Raw genomic sequence first — 20,040 nt, 5'->3', positions numbered from 1 at the left:
ATATATATATAGTGTTTATATATATATATATATAATTTATATATATATATATATATATAAACACTATATATATATAATAATAATAATAATAAACAATAATAATATAAACTAGAGAATGTAGTGTGGGGTGGCTGTTACGTACAGGAGGAGTAGACGGCACAGACCACAATGGGGTGTAATACCTCTATGATTTATTATATAATATAATAAATCATAGGGGGGCGTAATACCTCTATGATTTATTATATAATAAATCATAGAGGTATTACGCCCCATTGTGGTCTGTGCCGTATACTCCTCCTGTACGTAACAGCCACCCCACACTACATTCTCTAGTTTATATAAGTATTGTTTATTATTATATATGTATGTATATATGTATATGTATATATATATATATATATATATATTATATATATATATATATATAATAAATTATAGAGGTATTACGCCCCTTTATGGTCTGTGCCGTCTACTCCTCCTGTACGTAACACAAACCCTAAAATAACAATGTTTTTGTCAAATAGCGTACATTTAAATAGTTTTTTTGCAGCTTTAATGTAAAAATGTATCAATGTGTCCTCCTGAATTCTTTCATTTTTCAGTATACAACCTACGCTGGAAAATAAAAAAAACAAGCTGGGATGGAAAATGAACCCCCTGACTACACACAGCCTGCGCTTCTTTTGATCGCAGGCTCAAAAAACAACTGCCAAACTCTAAAGAATGCATTTAAGTGCATTGTGGCACAGACTTGAACCACGTCTCACATTGAGTTAGACCTCAGGTGCAGGGGGCGTGGTTTATTTCACCTTATTTCACACATCAGACTGTTTATTTCCTCAAGCCGCCACATTGGCAACTGCTACAATAGATTAAATTAGACTTGATAGAACTTGAATTCCTTCGGCGCGTACCCCCTGGGACATTTAGCAGCAACACCGTAAATGCAGTGCACCAGACAGTTATTGTGGCATTAAAGTCAACGTACAAAATACAACAATAACAACAGTTGTGATGAAAGAAATACAATATATGTATGTGTTACCTACATAAACATGTAGGTAACACATACATGTTTATTTCATCACTCAAAGGCCAACCAATGACAGGAAGTGTAACACGCACCATTTCATGTAAACACACAAGATTATAGTATAGGGTAGGGTTGTCCTGATACCAATATTTTGGTACCGGTACCAAAATGGAAGAACAAGTTTGTCCTTAAATAAAATAGTGAACATACGAGACAACTTGTCTTTTAGTAGTAAGTAAACAAACAAAGACTCCTAATTAGTCTGCTGACGCATGCAGTAACATATTGTGTCATTTATACACCTATTATTTTGTACACATTATTAAGGACAAGCTGTAAAAATTGATTATTAGTCTACTTGTTAATTTACTGCTTATTTTCTGTTCTATCTACACTTCTGTTAAAATGTAATAATCACTTATTCTTCTCTTGTTTGATACTTTACATTAGTTTTGGATGATACCACACATTTAGGTATCGATCCGATACCAAGTCGTTACAGGATCATACATTGGTCATAATTTAAGTTGTCATGTGTCCAGGGACGTGTTTCCTGAGTTTATAAATATAGTATGAATTTAAAAGAAAAAAATTTTTGTGACGGTAAAAATATCGATGTAATCATAGTAGTATCGACTAGATACGCTATTGTACTTGGTATCATTACAGTGGATGTCAGGTGTTTGTTTACATTGTGACGCCGGTGAGCTACGGTGTGTAGTGAAGCATGTTTAGCTATTCCTCATCCTCCACCTGTAAGAACCGTACTTTATTTGCCGCCATGGAGGCGAGGATTAGTGATTTAGAAGTAGCTAAAACACTGCGGATGGACATTAGCCGCGTCTTAAAGCAGCTCTTCCTGAGGGTGTTCCAGTGTTATAACTTCACCGTTTATCTTTACTTTTTAAGCCAAAATGCGTCCGTTCTCCCTTTTCTGTCTACACTCTGTGTCTGCTTGTAAGTACTCCGTGTGTGTGCGCTGCCGAACATGCTCCTTTGCTCGTAAAACCAGCAATGTCATGCCCGTAAAAAAAAAAAAAAAAAAAAAGTATAGTACCATTTTTGATTCATTAGTACCGCGATACTATACTAGTACTGGTATACCGCACAACCCGAGCACAGAGGTTCTTAACCCTTTTGACCTCCGGGACTTACTTTTTCACGACTTAAATATTAACACTGAATTAGTAATCTTACTCTTGATTTTAATCGTATTTTTAAAAAAAAATGATATCTAACAGGATAAACCTATGAAACCATGTGTTCATCACAAAGATTATTATCAAGGCCTATAAAAAATAGGTAATGTACTGCATGAGAAAGGACTCATAAATAACTGACCAAAAGAAATGTACGTACAATTATGCTGTGCAAAATAAACACAATTAATAACGAATATGTTTATGAACTGAATTGCCAACAAAATAAAGTGCAAATGAAAATATAGATTCACCATGTATTCATAATTTCTGCGCTTAACCCTTGCGTAATGTTCATATTGTTGTTACTCAGCCAGCGTTTGTGGGTCTGATGGACCCATTGCATTTTGTGGCTTTTAATGCCTCACAATCAAACACTTTTATGTTAAAATACTGAACAGATGTTTACCTTATCCCAATAAACATCTGTTCAGTATTTTAACATAAAAGTGTTTGATTGTGAGGCATTAAAAGCCACAAAATGCAACGGGTCCATCAGACCCACAAACGCTGGCTGAGTAACAACAATATGAACGTTGCACGGAAAATTTCTCTGCCAGTTTCTGCATCCCACAGGGATTCTTCTTTTGTGTTTCTACACCTGCGGTTCCCACACAAGGTTGCAACATTGTTTGTCAACACTGTCTGCTCTCTTTTTCTCGCACATTTGACCCTCTGATGTTCTGTGTACCTACACTCTGTCCTCCTCCTGTCTAGGCCTGCTGTGTGTGTGTGTGTGTGTGTGTGTGTGTGTGTGTGTGTGTGTGTGTGTGTGTGTGTGTGTGTGTGTGTGTGTGTGTGTGTGTGTGTGTGTGTGTGTGTGTGCACTTGTTTCACCATCCTTGTGTGGACATACACTTGACAAACCACCCTTTCTGTGAGGACCTTTTGACTTGTGAGGACATTTGCCTGGTCCTCACAACTACGGAAGTAAAATATATTTTTTTACTTTGTGTGTTTTGCATTCTGAAGTGAGGTTGCAACTCTCTACTCCCATCTAGTGCTAGATATATTTTTTTCATCATTCTAGCTATAGTGGAAAGGGGGGCCCTCACAACCTACTAGCCCAGGGGTCGGCAACCCAAAATGTTGAAAGAGCCATATTGGACCAAAAATACAAAAAAAAAAATCTGTCTGGAGCCGCAAAAAATGAAAAGCCATATTACATACAGATAGTGTGTCATGAGATATAAATTGAATTAAGAGGACTTAAAGGAAACTAAATGACCTCAAATATAGCAACAAATGAGGCATTATGATGCAATATGTACATATAGCTAGCCTAAATAGCATGTTAGCATCGATTAGCTTGCAGTCATGCAGTGACCAAATATGTCTGATTAGCACTCCAACAAGTCAATAACATCAACAAAACTCACCTTTCATGCACAACCTTAAAAGTTTAGTGGACAAAATGAGACAGAAAAAGAAGTGGCATAAAACACGTCCTAGAAAGTCCGAGAAAGTTATACATGTAAACAAACTACGGTGAGTTCAAGGACCGCCAAAATTAGTAGGACAAAACGGCGCTCGCCAAATACTGGAATCAGTGAAGCATGTTTAATATAAACAGTGTGCTTTATAACAATTAGGGAGGTTTGTGTCATGTTTGTCCTCCTACAGAAACCATATTAAAACAAAAAATAGATTTTTTTCTCCTCATCTTTTTCCATTTTTCATAAATTTCTGAAAAAGCTCCAGAGAGCCACTAGGGCGGCGCTAAAAGCGGCTCTAGAGCCGCGGGTTGCCGACCCCTGTACTAGCCAAACGTGGGTCCACACAAAGTAGGCAAGACATGTAGGTGCGTGTGTGTGTGTGTGTGTGTGTGTGTGTGTGTGTGTGTGTGTGTGTGTGTGTGTGTGTGTGTGTGTGTGTGTGTGTGTGTGTGTGTTCTTATATTTCTACCTTTCTTGAGACATCAACAAGGAAAAGTACCTTCCATATGAGGACCGGTGAACATTTGCACCCCTGGTGGTGAAATCTATCAAAATTAGGGTGGTCCCAAAAAGGAGGGATTTTTCAAATTGACCCTTCTGGTCAACATATGAAATAACAAGTGTGTGTAAAGATTTTAAGTGGTCCCCTTCTGGCCAACATATGTAATAAGAAATGTGTGTAAGAAATTGAAATGCGCCCATAATTTAAAAATATATATATATAAAAAATATGTAAATACAGACATACTGTAATAACTTTAAGTAAATAATGAAGATTAAATACTAATTACAAACAAAAAAAGCAGTCTTTTTCTCACAATGTGTCGACTTTTTTCTTGTAAAATTGGGAACAACCTCTCATTTTCTTTCTGTTTCTGTAATATTGCAATATTTTCTCGTAAAATTATTACTTTTTATGTAAAATTGTTACGTTTTAATGCAAAACGGTCACATTTGTCATATAAAATTCTGCGTTTTATCACAATATTGCCAATTTTTTTGTTGTTGTTCTTGTAAAATAGTGAAATTTTTTGGAGTAATATTATGACATTGGTTATCATTTTGCCATGCAAAATTCCGATCATTATAATATTGCCGACATTTTTAAGTTTTCTTATAAATTTGGGACTTTTGTCGAGTAAAATTACGACTCTTTTCATCAAATTGCCAAAATGTTAAGCTTTTCTTGTAAAATTGCGACCGCTATTGAGCAAAATTCTAACTTTTAACATAATATTGCAAATTTGACTTGCGTTGAGTAAAATGACAACTTTTATTATAATACTGCCAAAATTCTTAAATTTCACTTGTGAAACTGTGACCTTTTTCTTGTGAAATTCCAACTCTTTTTTCACAACAAGCTTTTTTATATGCATAGTATGTGTATATTATTAATGTTGTAGATACACATCTTTATATATCTAGAAAGGGTGGCCCTAAAGCGGGAGGCATTTTTCGGAGGTCTCAAGAAGGTAACAAATACAACAATGTGTGTGTGTGTGTGTGTGTGTGTGTGTGTGTGTGTGTGTGTGTGTGTGTGTGTGTGTGTGTGTGTGTGTGTGTGTGTGTGTGTGTGTGTGTGTGTGTGTGTGTGTGTGTGCCCGTCTCGAGACATCAACAAGGAAAAGAAGCTTCCATATGAGGACTGGTGAACAAGTTAGGACCGAAATCATGGTCCCAATACGGAAAACCATTGCCTCTAATAGAGAGCCAAATACTAGAGTCCGTGAACATTGCTCCAAAGTCAGGATTATTTGTTGATTTAAAGTGCATACAAAAGTAAACATTAACAGGTGCCAAGGCAGCAATATATGATAAAACAAGAAGGCAGCTGAAGAAGGACTTCCCTATTCATCCCCAAAAATACCCGCCAGGTGAACAGCTGATTTTACAACTTCTGGGGCTGATGTAAGACAACCTACGTCCCATATGTGAACAAATACACTACGGTACAATCACTATAGTGGCCATTAACAGTTAGCTTCTACAGCTGGGTTGCCCAAAGTGCGGCACAGGTGCCATCTGTGGTCCGTGACTCGTTTGTCATCGGCCTTAAGCACGTTACAAATAACAAAAAATAGAGATCTCATTTGAACCCCTGGTGGGGAAATCTTTTACCACAATATTGCCAATTCTTTTGTTGTTCTTGTAAAACAGTGATATTTTTGTGTAAAATGATGACTTTTGTCATCATTTTGCCAAGTGAAGTTCCGATTATTATTATTATTATTATTATATTGCCAACGTTTAACAGTTTTCTTATAAAATTGTGACTTTTGTCGAGTAAAATTATGAATCTTTTCATAAAATAGCCAAAATTTTAAGCTTTTCTTGTAAAATTGCGACTATTATTGATTAAAATTCCAACTTTTATCATAATATTGCACAAATGTTCATTTTCTCTTGTAAAATTTTGACTCGCATTGAGTAAAATGACGACTTTTATTATGATATCGCCAAAATTCTACGTTTTTCTTGTGAAATTGTGACCTTTTTCTTGTGAAATTTCAACTCATTTTTCAAAACAAGCTTTTTTATATTTACATAATTTGTATATATTATTAACGTTGTAAATAAAAATCTTTTATATATCTAGAAAGGCTGGTCCTAAAGAGGTAGGCATTTTTCTCTCAGGTCTCAAGAAGGTAACAAATACAAGAATCTTATATGTCATATAAATGTGTAGGGGGGGGTGTATGGTGTGTGTGGTCAAGATGTGCGGTTTGCGGACACAACCGCGGAGTCCGCGGATTATCCGCGGGTCGGGCGGTTGAAATAAAAAAAAAATAGATTTTATCCGCGGGTCGGGTCGGGCGGTTGAAATAAAAAAAAATTAGATTTTAAATAGATTCAGGCGGGTGGCAGTTAAAAACAATTCGGAAATATATATACATAGTTAAATGTTGTTACCCACATATGAAAAACGAGCAGCGCTCTTTGAAACAGGCAATTATTTATCATCAGGCACCTGCAGCACGCCACAATAGAAGAAGAAAAAAAAAGAGATGGCAACGCCGGCAGCAAACGTGGTACGCGACAAACTAAAAAAGGGAATACTAAAGACCAGGGGAAAAAAAGGCCAGAAAAGTTCAGCGTGGACTCGTTTTTATGAGGTTGTAAATCAGGATGATAGTAATGCTGGCTACGTGATTTGCAAGAGCTGCGACGCTGTTTATGTCTATGACAGTCACAAAACTGGGACATCTAACATGGTGCATCACATTTGTGCAAAACCCCGAATCTCCACAAACACCCTGAGCATGAGCAGTTTCGTCCGCCGTGATCCCAGAAGAGTGCCACAGGATGTTAAAACAAGATAGTACGCAGCTGCCTGCAGCAGTTTGAGTGGCGCCGTGACAGCGTGGCACGCATTGAATGTCTCTGCTCCATTGGATCAGTCTCCTTTCTTTAACAGGCAAAAGCTTTATAACCTCACTAATGCCTTGCATCGTCTATATTAGAACAAGAAAGTTTGATCATATTACGCCTATACTGGCTCACCTGCACTGGCTTCCTGTGCACTTAAGATGTGACTTTAAGGTTTTACTACTTACGTATAATATACTACACGGTCTAGCTCCGTCCTATCTTGTCGATTGCATTGTACCATATGTCCCGGCAAGAAATCTGCGTTCAAAGAACTCCGGCTTATTAGTGATTCCCAGAGCCCAAAAAAAGTCTGTGGGCTATAGAGCGTTTTCTATTCGGGCTCCAGTACTATGGAATGCCCTCCCGGTAACAATTAGAGATGCTACCTCAGTAGAAGCATTTAAGTCCCATCTTAAAACTCATTTGTATACTCTAGCCTTTAAATAGCCCCCCTGTTAGACCAGTTGATCTGCCGTTTCTTTTCTTCTCTCCTCTGCTCCCCTCTATCCCTTGTGGAGAGGGGGTGGGCACAGGTCCGGTGGCCATGGATGAAGTGCTGGCTGTCCAGAGTCGGGACCCGGGGTGGACCGCTCGCCTGTGCATTGGCTGGGAACATCTCTGCGCTGCTGACCCGTCTCCGCTCGGGATGGTGTCCTGCTGGCCCCACTATGGACTGGACTCTTACTATTATGTTGGATCCACTATGGACTGGACTCTCACAATATTATGTCAGACCCACTCGACATCCATTGCTTTCGGTCTCCCCTAGAGGGGGGGGGGGGGGGGGGTTACCCACATATGCGGTCCTCTCCAAGGTTTCTCATAGTCATTCACATCGACGTCCCACTGGGGTGAGTTTTTCCTTGCCCTTATGTGGGCTTTGTACCGAGGATGTCGTTGTGGCTTGTGCAGCCCTTTGAGACACTTGTGATTTAGGGCTATATAAATAAACATTGATTGATTGATTGATTGATATTAGATATATAACAATGGGCGGGTGGCGGATGGCGGGCGGGTGCGGTTTTGATTAAATGTTAGTTCGGGTGGATGGCGGATGGTTGACGACTTTTGTGATGCGGTTGCGGATGAAATAATTGCCTATCCGCGCATCTTTAGTGGTCATTAAATATGTATTCTGATATATGTTCTTCACAGAAAATGAGCCAAAGTCTGTGAGTCTCAGTTTGAAAAATGAATTAATTGTGTCATTTTGAGGTGGCGACTTCTCCAGAGTGTACCCCGCCTTCCGCCCGATTGTAGCTGAGATGGGCTCCAGCGCCCCCCGCGACCCCAGAGGGAATAAGCGGTAGAAAATGGATGGATGAATGCAGGCCCGGCCCTAACCAATCTGGCGCCCTAGGCAAGGTTTTAGGTGGCGCCCCCCCCCCCACATCGGCAGTGAAGTGTATATACTCACAAGAAACCGAATAGCTTTGTCTTTGACCTTTTTTTTTTTTTACTTAAAACTATACCTAATATATAAAGGGGTGGAAAAGTGACTATTACCTGCAGGGGCGCCGAAAAGGGGGGGTAAAGGAGACGGATTCTAGGGGCCCATGATGGAGGGGGGCCCAGAGAGGCCCCTAATAATGCTGAAATTATAATACAGAAAAAATAATGACACTGTGTTGGGGGCCCGGAAAAGATTATTTTCATGGGGCCCAAAATCCCTAGCGGCGCCCCTGATTACCTGCAGGGCAAACATTAGCTAACCAGAAGGCAATGACAATGTAAACAAAAAACACCTGCTTAAAAGATCTAATACAAATGTCCCTGAGGAATGTAAGGTGGGAGTACTGTAATTACCTAACGTTACATTATTATTTTCCATAACAATTTAGCCCCCTCCACAATATTAACCCGACGTTAAAACAGAACTAGCTATTTATTGATTAGCAATTGCCGAATCATGTAACATTAGCTTAATGCTAAAAAGCCAGGTTACTATCACATTCTGTAACAGACAAATAATTTCATGTAGGCTAACGTTACCTACCTGCTACCTCTGTCTTTTCTCGTTTCTCCTCCTCTTCTTTTCTCTTTTTTCTTCCCTGGGCACCTGACAGTTTTGGCCGTTTTGACATCTTGTGTTGATTTTTTTGATGTGGTGACGTCCAAAAAGAGTCATGATACGGGAAGGGAGGGGGCGCACCGTGCGTGGGGGGGGCGTAATGTTGTAACAAATAATATTTCTATTAAATAGGCTTTACTTTGCATTTTAATTAACGTGGGATTATTTTTTGTATTTAGAAATAATAGTACCAACTTTTTTTTTTTTTTTTTTTTTTTTCTCCAACATTTGTGGCACTGGCGTGGCGCCCCCTGATGGACGTCGCCCTTAGCATTTGCCTATACGGCCTATGCCACGGGCCGGCCCTGGATGGATGGATGTGTCATTTTTATTTTAATAAAAAAATGAAAACGGGTCCCACAGACCCGAACACCACACAAGGTTAGCTCTAGACTTCTTCCGTTTGTTTGATACTGTCATTACTGACACAAGTGGTGGAAAAGTGTATTACAACGGCGGACCGCAACAAAGAAACAGATGTTTTTTGGCGGCCCTCTAGGGAGCACTCGCAGCCCAACACTAGTATAGTATAATATTATTAGGAGTAATAATATTATTAGCATGTTATTAGTCCTAAGTTACAACTGTCACAGAGCTATCATAGTACATCATACTTTTATATTAGATACATCATTTCTCCAAACTGGGCGAGCGTGGGGTGCGAGTGCTGGAATGTGTAACAGCTGGATGTCTTAACTCGGCAGATGAGGCAGCCTGATGGGGGCACTGGGGGCTGGCGGGGAGGGCTGAGGGGGGGTTCCTTCGCTTATCGTTCCTCTGTGAGAACACGGACATGGAAGCCGTTCTGGGGGTTTTCTGCAATGAGGTAACCTTTTGCGAGGGAGCGAGTGGATCGTGAGTCACGTCATTTGCACACTCCCCCCGCCCCACCCGCACGCACACCCCCGGGGCCTCACGTTCTCAGCTTTCGTCCCTCACGCCCACCACCTTCCCACTCTCCTGTTTCCACTGTCCAGAAAGTCAAACGTCACCTGTCAGGTGGTCTCCTTCCGACGAGACGTGGTGACGTCCGTGTGGAAGAGAACAAGGCCCAATTCTCGCAAAGAAGACAAGAGGGATGAAGAGGAGGAGCAAATCTGAGTGACCGCCGTCAAAGCCAACCTCCTGATGCTCGTCCCCCATCTGTCCTTGTTTAGTGCCTGTTCATGAGGGGGTGTGCACAGCACTGGGAAGATTTGTCTGACTCTTAACAACCGCACACTTGGACCTTTTCGGACTGCAGCATGTTGAGGGTCCAGACTTGGCTCCTGCTCTTGGTTCTTTGTGTGGGAGCCTCAGAGGCCTGGTTCTGGTATGCCGAGCCAGAGTCCACCACCGAGGCCCCGACAGGTGCCACCCCGACACCCACAAAGAGGGCGGATGAGGACGATAACAACTTGTCAGGGGTCGGAGACGAGATCATCAACGTGGCCACTGGAATCCGCAAGTTGGTGACGGCAGGGGACACGACCGCCATCCCCCGGACTACTAGTGGACCCCTGAAGGAGGAGAGCGCTAACCAAAACATGACGGGTAATAATGACGGGTTGAAGGTGGGGAAGGTTGAGGAAGGGTCTGGGGTCTGGGAGGGGGATGCATCTGGATCAGGATCAGGGTCCAGGCAGAATGTTGGGTCCGAGTTAGACCCAGATCTCGAAGGTGGCGCCATGGAGCAAGGTAACGCCACTAGCATAACAGACGCCAACAACGGGACTCTGGATGCTTCCAAACTACCTTGTCTCTCCGTACCCTCTGATTGGCCCATGTGCTCCAGAAAACGCCCGCAGTTTTTCACCTTGCCGAATTTTTTCAACCACTCGTCTGTGGAGCAGGTGGGGGCGGCCCTCCTGGGGTGGCGGCGGCTGACCACGGCGGGCTGTCACCACAGCGCCGAGTGGTTGGTGTGCCTCCTGCTGGCGCCCAGGTGCCCCTCCAACGCCAGCGCGGCCCCGCGCCTGCCCTGCCGCAGCTTCTGCCACCAAGTGCAGGACAGCTGCTGGGCGTCGCAAGGAAGCGGGCGGCCGCCGCTGGATTGTAGCCTCCTTCCTGTGGACACGCAGGAGCCCGGCCGCCCTCCGTGTGCGTCCGTCGGTAACTGGAAAGGTAACCCGGCGGCTTCGAATGCGCCCTGTTTGTTGCCACGTCACACCGCTTCAGCGCTGACTGAAACATGACTTTGCATGTTTTTCGCCGCTCTCAAACGAGCTCAACACATCTTTCTGTTGCCAGACGCCATTTTGCTGCTTTCGCCGAGTCTGCCTTCACCGATTCCAATAATAATAATGCACTAGAACCCGCTTACGTCGTCAACCCGTCCATGTCGACCAAATGGTCCACTGCAGGCCTGGGCAATTATTTTGACTGGGGGGGCCACATTTAGAGAAAAAAATGTGTCTGGGGGCCGGCATATCTATTTTTAGGGACACTAATACAAAACCTCACAATAATGTCTGATTGAATGCTAAAAACGTTATGACAGACCGCCTTAAAAAACGTAATAACAAACTATACCTACTCAGTGGCCTAGTGGTTAGAGTGTCCGCCCTGAGATCGGTAGGTTGTGGGTTCAAACCCCGGCCGAGTCATACCAAAGACTATAAAAATGGGACCCATTACCTCCCTGCTTGGCACTCAGTATCAAGGGTTGGAATTGGGGGTTAAATCACCAAAAATGATTCCCGGGCGCGGCCACCGCTGCTGCCCACTGCTCCCCTCACCTCCCAGGGGGTGATCAAGGGTGATGGGTCAAATGCAGAGAATAATTTCGCCACACCTAGTGTGTGTGTGACAATCATTGGTACTTTAACTTTTTAACTTTATACCGATAATAAAAAAAACAATACCGATCATTTCCGATAATTACATTTTAAAGCATTTATCGGCATCTCTATAAGAAACCGATTTATTATTAATTCAGTTTATTTTAGCACAGCATAATTGAATGTAAAAAAAAAAAAAAAAAAAGTCCGTTATTTATGAGTCCCTTTTATTATTTATTACTTGTTTTTCTAAACCTTGATAATAATATTTGTGGTTAACACTTACTTTCAAATTAATTGACAAGGTGCATCCTGTTACTGTAAGTGGGTTAGATATAATTATTGAATACTATTAAAATCAAGAGTAAGACGACTAATTCAGTGTTAATATTTGAGTGGGCCGCGGGCCCCTCTGTAGTGGAAAAGTTGGGCCCCAAGGTCAAAAAGGTTAAGAACCCTTTGGACACACCTTCTCATTCAACATGTTTTCTTTATTTTCATGACTATTTACATTGTAGATTGTCACATCAAAACTATGAATGAACACATGTGGAGTTATGTACTTAATAACTGAAAACATGTTTTATATACTAGTTTCTTCAAAATAGCCACCTTTTGCTCTGATTACTGCTTTGCGCACTCTTGGCATTCTCTCCATGAGCTTCAAGACTGTTGGAAAACCATTTCAGGTGACTACCTCTTGAAGCTCATGGAGAGAATGCCAAGAGTGTGCAAAGCGGTAATCGGAGCAAAGGGGTGGCTATTTTGAAGAAACTAGAATATAAAACATGTTTTCAGTTATTTCACCTTTTTTTTTTTGTTAAGTACATAACTCCAATTCTAGTTCCTTCAAAATAGCCACCCTTTGCTCTGATTACCGCTTTGCACACTCTTAGCATTTGACATTTGACATTTCAAACAATTTTGAACAGAAATAGTTCATGCACATTCAGATAAATTCTTCAAAATTACTGTAAATATATGTATATATATATATATATATATATATATATATATATATATCCATCCATCTTCTTCCGCTTATCCGAGGTGGGGTCGCGGGGGCAGCAGCCTAAGCAGGGAAGCCCAGACTTCCCTCTCCCCAGCCACTTCGTCCAGCTCTTCCCAGGGGATCCCGAGGCATTCCCAGGCCAGCCGGGAGACATAGTCTTCCCAACGTGTCCTGGGTCTTCCCCGTGGCCTCCTACCGCTCGGACGTGCCCTAAACACCTCCCTAGGGAGGCGTTCAGGTGGCATCCTGACCAGATGCCCGAACCACCTCATCTGGCTCCTCTCCATGTGGAGGAGCAGCGGCTTTACTTTGAGTTGCCCCCGGATGACAGAGCTTCTCACCCTATCTCTAAGGGAGAGACCCACCACCCGGCGGAGGAAACTCATTTGGGCCGCTTGTGCCCGTGATCTTGTCCTTTCGGTCATGATCCAAAGCTCATGACCATAGGATATATATATATATATATATATATATATATATATATATATATATATATATATATATATATATATATATATATATATATACTGTATATATATATATACTTTGCACACTTCCATACTTGCACTTAGAATTTGGAGTACATCAGTGAATGCACCATTAGTGCACTCCTAATGCCCAGCAAATAACTTAAAAGGGGAACTGCCCTTTTTTGGGATTTTTTCCTGTCAGTCACAATTAGGGTTGCAAAATTCCGGGAATATTCAAAGAATTTCAACCCTGCACTGTGCATTCCTCCATCACATGCACAGATAATTCCCAGCATGCTACACACTACAGCAGGGCTATTGAGGCCTCACTGCCCGCTTCACAGTTTATTATTATGGGCCTGCTGCAATGCAAGATCCCATCCACATGCTGCTAATGTTTACGTTAATCTTGCAAATGGAAACCTTACCGCGCCGATTTTAAAGATTGACCTAAAAAAATATGTATTTCCGTGTCCAAGATAGTTTTGATTGTTCAAACATGGATTAACATTTGAGGGGAGGCCTCAGTTTGACAGATGGTCCCCTAGAACTGCCAAGTCCAGTTGGTTTGGTCCCAGGGGTGCGTTACTGTGTATGTTGGGTGTCCCAAACAAGACCTAGGGAAGTTGTTCTAATGCCCTTCAGTGTCTTTGGGTTCAAAAAAAAAAAATAAAAATAAAAAAAAAAAAATATATATATATATATATATATATATATATATATATATATATATATATATATATATATATTCCTTGCGCACTAATTGATTGAAAGAGCACGCACTTGGCGTGATGATGTCATGTTATCCATGGAAAAATGCATTTTTAGACAATATGATTTGCCTTTCCATTAAGAACAATAAATTAGTTTTTAGTATAAGTTTGCTGATTTCAAGAAATGTAATGCCGAGCGCATATCATTATGTCAAGATAATGGCACTAGCATTTACTTCATTTAAGAACAATTTTCAACATATTGAGTAAAAGGGTCTCGTATTAGTTTTTTCTACCAAGAAAAGTGCACTTGTTATTAGTGAGAATATACTTATTTTAAGGTATTTTGGGGTTCATTGAGGTTAGCTAATTTTACTTGTTTTGGAAAGTCTTGACAAGCCAAATTTTCTTGTTCTATTGGCAGATAATTTTGCTTAGTTCAAGTAAAATACCCCTCATTTTTGTATTTTTTTTGTTCTTGTTTTTGAACACTGACTTTTTGCAGTGTGCTTACGTGAGCCAGCCAGTCTTGAGGGGCGTCCGGCGTGAGCGGGTTCCACTGTTTTTTGATCGCAAGCTAAAAAAAACGTGTGCATGTTTTCTTAGCTGCAAATGCATCTTAAAAAGTTGTTATTGTTGCGTTCAAATCCTCACTCTCACTTCGTCTTTGTTGCATGTTTGTTCTGCATGCCCGCCCACGTCTCAGGTTGCACCTCGCATTTACCCCATACTTGCCAACCTTGAGACCTCCGATTTCGGGAGGTAGGGGGTGGGGGTGGGGGGGCGTGGTTGGGGGCGGGGCTAAGAGGGGAGGAGTATATTTACAGTTAGAATTCACCAAGTCAAGTATTTCATATATATATATATATATATATATATATATATATATATATATATGTATATATATATATATATATATATATATATAAATATATATATATATATATATATAAATATATAAGAAATACTTGACTTTCAGTGATTTCTAGCTATATATTTTTATATATATATATATATATATATATATATATATATATATATATATATATATATATATATATATATATGTGTATATATATATATAAATAAAAGAAATACTTGAATTTCAGTGTTCATTTATTTACACATATACACACACATAACACTCATCTACTCATTGTTGAGTTAAGGGTTGAATTGTCCATCCTTGTTCTATTCTCTGTCACTATTTTTCTAACCATGCTGAACACCCTTTCGCAGGTACCCAGAAAGGTTTCGAGTACCACCAAAAAAACTGAATCTCTGAAGACAATATAAAAATCTGTGTTAAAGGTGTACAAATACTGTTTGTATAATAAGCATGTTATTTTTTTACAAATGAGGGTTAAGAGTTCAGTACTAAAAAAAAAAGAAAAGAATGTGGCTTAGGTACAGTTTTTTTAATCGAGCTGCTGCATTTTTTGGTTGGGTTGTTTATTTATTTTGAGTAACTTCTATACATTTCTAAAAGGGGAGGAATGTAATAGTGATCTATGTTTGTCTGTTGCCATCTCCTGGTGAATGTTGGCTATAGCGTACTGGGGTTACTTTTTGGTTGGCCAACGATTTACGTGGTGTTGCGCACCTGACATGGAGCTGGAGGGGGCGTGGCTTCCAGCTCCGCCTGAATTTCGGGAGATTTTCGGGAGAAAGTTTGTCCCGGGAGGTTTTCGGGAGAGGTGCTGAATTTCGGGAGTCTCCCGGAAAATCCGGGAGGGTTGGCAAGTATGATTTACCCTCATGTTGTTGCAACTTCTTTCTTTGGATTTTTCACTGAAAAACTCCTTCAGTGTGTGAATGTGGAAATAGTGTCAAAGCGCTTTGAGTACCTTGAAGGTAGAAAATAACTATACAAGAATAACCCATTTACCGTATTTTCCGCACCATAAGCCGCCCTGGGTTATAAGCCGCGCCTTCAATGAACGGCATATTTCAAAACTTTGTCCACCTATAAGCCGCCCCGTGTTATAAGCCACATCTAACTGCGCTAAAGGGAATGTCAAAAAAACAGTCAGATAGGTCAGTCAAACTTTAATAATATATTAACAACCAGCGTGATGTGGGCGCGCATGGAGTCGTATATCAACATGGACGGAGCTGCGTGAAAAAAGCCACCCGGCCTCTTCGCGTAAACTTCCCTTAACCACTCGCTCATCTTTTCTTCATCCATCCATCCCTTCGAGTTAGCTTTTATGATGACGCCGGCTGGAAAGGTCTCTTTTGGCAAGGTCTTCCTTTTGAATATCACCATGGGTGGAAGTTTCTGGCCATTAGCATGGCAAGCTAGAACCACAGTGAAGGACGACTTCTCATTCCCTGTGGTGCGAATATTCACCGTACGTGCTCCCGTTGTATCCACAGTGCGGTTCACAGGAATATCAAAAGTCAGTGGAACCTCGTCCATGTTGATAATGTTCTCTGGCCGGATCTTTTTTTCAGCTATCTTGTTTTTACAATATGCACGGAAAATAGCCAGCTTTTCTTGAAAGTCTTTAGGCAGTTGCTGTGAAATAGTAGTCCGTGTGCGGATGGAGAGATTGCGTCTTTTCATGAACCGGAAACCTGTCGCTTAGTAGGAGCCATTTTGTGGTCTTTACAGATGTAAACACACAAAGGAAATGAAACGTAATATCCGCGCGCTTCTTCTTCTTCTACGGGGGCGGGTGGTTGCTTACAGTAGAAGAAGAAGCGCTTCCTGTTCTATGGGGGCGGGTGCTTACCTTGGCAGTTGCTTGCCGTAGAAGAAGAAGCACTTCCTCTTCTACGGGGGAAAAAGATGGCGGCTGTTTACCGTAGTTGCGAGACCTAAACTTTATGAAAATGAATCTTAATATTAATCCATATATAAAGCGCACCGGGTTATAAGCCGCACTGTCAGCTTTTGAGTAAATTTGTGGTTTTTAGGTGCGGCTAATAGTGCGGAAAATACGGTACATTACTTTTAACCCAAAGCCTTGAAGCCATCTGTGGATTTGGAGCAGAAATTCTTTTTTTTACCGGCATTTATTCTTCAAGCAACATGCAGTGTTGTTGTATGTCACCTTTTTGTATCATTCTGTGTGGACTTTAAGAGGAGAGCAGGATTCAGGCCTAAAAAAAAAAGGGAACAATCGGGTCATGTGTGGCAGGAGGGGTGACATTTATGATGGCGTCCGTGGGTGGGAAAATGCTCCTGAGAGTGGCGATGTGTGGGAGGGAGGGTGATGGTGTCATCCCAGTAACAAGGCTCCCTTGTTACTGGGATGACGGGGCCCCCACAAAGTCCCCACTATTGGGTGCAGAGGTCACAGACGGTTGCCCGCCCTGCCAAACCAGTAAATCTTGGCGGGTGATAATTAAAGACGAAGACAAGTGAGAATGTGAGAGGGGCTTTTCGGCAGCCTTGTTGGGCAGGGCGTCCATTCAGCAAATATGCAAGAGGTCACATTTTAAGTAGCTTCTTGTGCCACTTCATGATGGCACAGCTCAGATCTGTTTTGGTTATTTTTAGGGTTTGCTTCCCGGGTGCGGTCGTCCAAAGAGAGGTTCTGTTCAATTCTTGCACATCTGTGCTCATCTATACAGATATTTTTTTTTAAATGCATATTTTGCCCCATTCCTGTGTAGAAAAATATTCCTTCACACAAGTGGAGCCTGCCATGCGCATTCTGTCCAATCAGAAGCCTGAAAAAGCAACCACAGGTGACTTCTTATGTCATCTTAAAACTCATTTGTATACTCTAGCCTTTAAATAACCCCCCTTTTTAGACCAGTTGATCTGCCGTTTCTTTTCCTTTCTCTTCTGCTCCCCTATACCCTGTGGAGGGGGAGACACACAGGTCCGGTGGCCATGGATTAAGTACCGGCTGTCCAGAGTCGGGACCTGGAGTGGACCGCTCGCATGTGCATCGGTTGGGGACATCTCTGCGCTGCTGACCCGTCTCCGTTCGGGATGGTATCCTGCTGGCCCCACTATGGACTGGACTCTCACTATTATGTTAGATCCACTATGGACTGGACTCTCATTATTATGTTAGATCCACTATGGACTGGACTCTCACTATTATGTTAGATCCACTATGGACTGGACTCTCACTATTATGTTAGATCCACTATGGACTGGACTCTCACTATTATGTTAGATCCACTATGGACTGGACTTTCACACTATTATGTTAGATCCACTATGGACTGGACTCTCACTATTACATTAGATCCACTATGGACTGGACTCTCACACTATTATGTTAGATCCACTATGGACTGGAATCTCACTATTATGTTAGATCCATTATGGAGTGGACTCTCACTATTATGTTAGATCCACTATGGACTGGACTCTCACACTATTATGTTAGATCCACTATGGACTGGACTCTCACTATTATGTTAGATCCACTATAGACTGGACTCTTACTATTATGTTGGATCCACTATGGACTGGACTTTCACAATATTATGTAATATTATACATATTGCATCATTATGCCTCGTTTGTAGGTATATTTGAGGTCATTTAGATTCCTTTAAGTCCTCTTAATTCAATTTATATCTCATGACACACTATCTGTATGTAATATGGCTTTTAATTTTTTGCGGCTCCAGACAGATTTGTTTTTGTATTTTTGGTCCAATATGGCTCTTTCAACATTTTGGGTTGCCGACCCTTGCCCTAGAACTTTCAAGTCCAGTTGGTTTGGTCCCAGGGGTGCGTTACTGTGTATGTTGGGTGTCCCAAACACATACTTGCCAACCCTCCCGGATTTTCAGGGAGACTCCCGAAATTCAGCGCCTCTCCCGAAAACCTCCCGGGACAAATTTTCTCCCGAAAATCTCCCGAAATTCAGGCGGACTCGGGTCCTCCACAATATAAAAAAGCGTACCTGCCCAATCACGTTATAACTATAGAATGATGGAGGGCGAGTTCTTGGTTTCTTATGTGGGTTTATTGTTAGGCAGTTTCATTAACGTCCTCCCAGCGTGGCAACAACACACAACAATAGCAGTCACTTTTTTGTATACCGTAAAGCAGTTCGTCTGCCGTAAACAGCAATGTTGTGACACTCTTAAACAGGACAATACTGCCATCTAGTGCATTTGATGAAAGCACTTTTGTGCGTGCCACACATCAATGCATCATCAGAGAGAGTGTTCTGCATGGTTCGAAAAATAGTGACAGAGAATAGAACAAGGATGGACAATTCAACCCTTAATTCAACAATGAGTAGATGAGTGTTATGTGTGTGTATATGTGTAAATAAATGAACACTGAAATTCAAGTATTTATTGTATATATATATATATATATATATATATATATATATGTATATATATATATATATATATATATATATATATATATATATATATATTAGAGATGCGCGGATAGGCAATTATTTCATCCGCAACCGCATCAGAAAGTCGTCAACCATCCGCCATCCACCCGTCCTAACATTTAATCAGAACCGCATCCGCCCGCACCCGCCCGTTGTTATATATCCAATATAGACGATGCAAGGCATTAGTGAGGTTATAAAGCTTTTGCCTGTTAAAGAAAGGAGACTGATCCAATGCAGCACAGACATTCGCGTGCCACGTTGTCACGACCCAGACGCACACCAGTGCGCAATCATATGGGAGCCGCGCTGAGCGCACCTCCAAGCGCGTCTCGCTGCCGGCGACGGCCGGGTATGTGCCCGACGCTCCAGCGCCATCCATTTTCAGGGCTAGTTGATTCGGCAGGTGGGTTGTTACACACTCCTTAGCGGGTTCCGACTTCCATGGCCACCGTCCTGCTGTCTATATCAACCAGGGTGAGCCCCACCCCTTTCGTGAGCGCACTGCGCGCGGAGTGACCCCTGTTACGTGCCCCCGGCAACAGGGGTGGCGGGCAGGTAAGCTGCGCGGGCGGAGCGCGCGGAGTGACCCCTGTTACGAGCCCCCGGCCACGGGGGTGGCGGGCAGGTAAGCTGCTTACC

The 20,040-nt window shown here is 41.7% G+C and overlaps 1 protein-coding gene across 2 annotated transcripts in view; it reads left to right on the top strand.

Annotated features, from left to right (window-relative positions):
• Nucleotides 1–10,313: 10,313 nt before the first annotated feature.
• LOC133578330 (collagen alpha-1(XVIII) chain-like) overlaps nt 10,314–20,040 on the top strand; it is a 51,381-nt gene continuing 41,654 nt past the window's right edge. For both annotated transcript variants that reach the window (XM_061932674.1, XM_061932672.1), the window contains exon 1: nt 10,314–11,214. In XM_061932674.1, the coding sequence (XP_061788658.1) occupies nt 10,356–11,214 (859 nt within the window). In that variant the 5' untranslated portion in view covers nt 10,314–10,355. The remainder of the gene's footprint in view (nt 11,215–20,040) is intronic.

Source organism: Nerophis lumbriciformis, linkage group LG38 (genome assembly GCF_033978685.3).
Source record: "Nerophis lumbriciformis linkage group LG38, RoL_Nlum_v2.1, whole genome shotgun sequence".
NCBI classification, from domain to species: domain Eukaryota; kingdom Metazoa; phylum Chordata; class Actinopteri; order Syngnathiformes; family Syngnathidae; genus Nerophis; species Nerophis lumbriciformis.
Note: the sequence above shows the minus strand (reverse complement) of the source record. Positions and strands in the feature narration are given on the sequence as shown.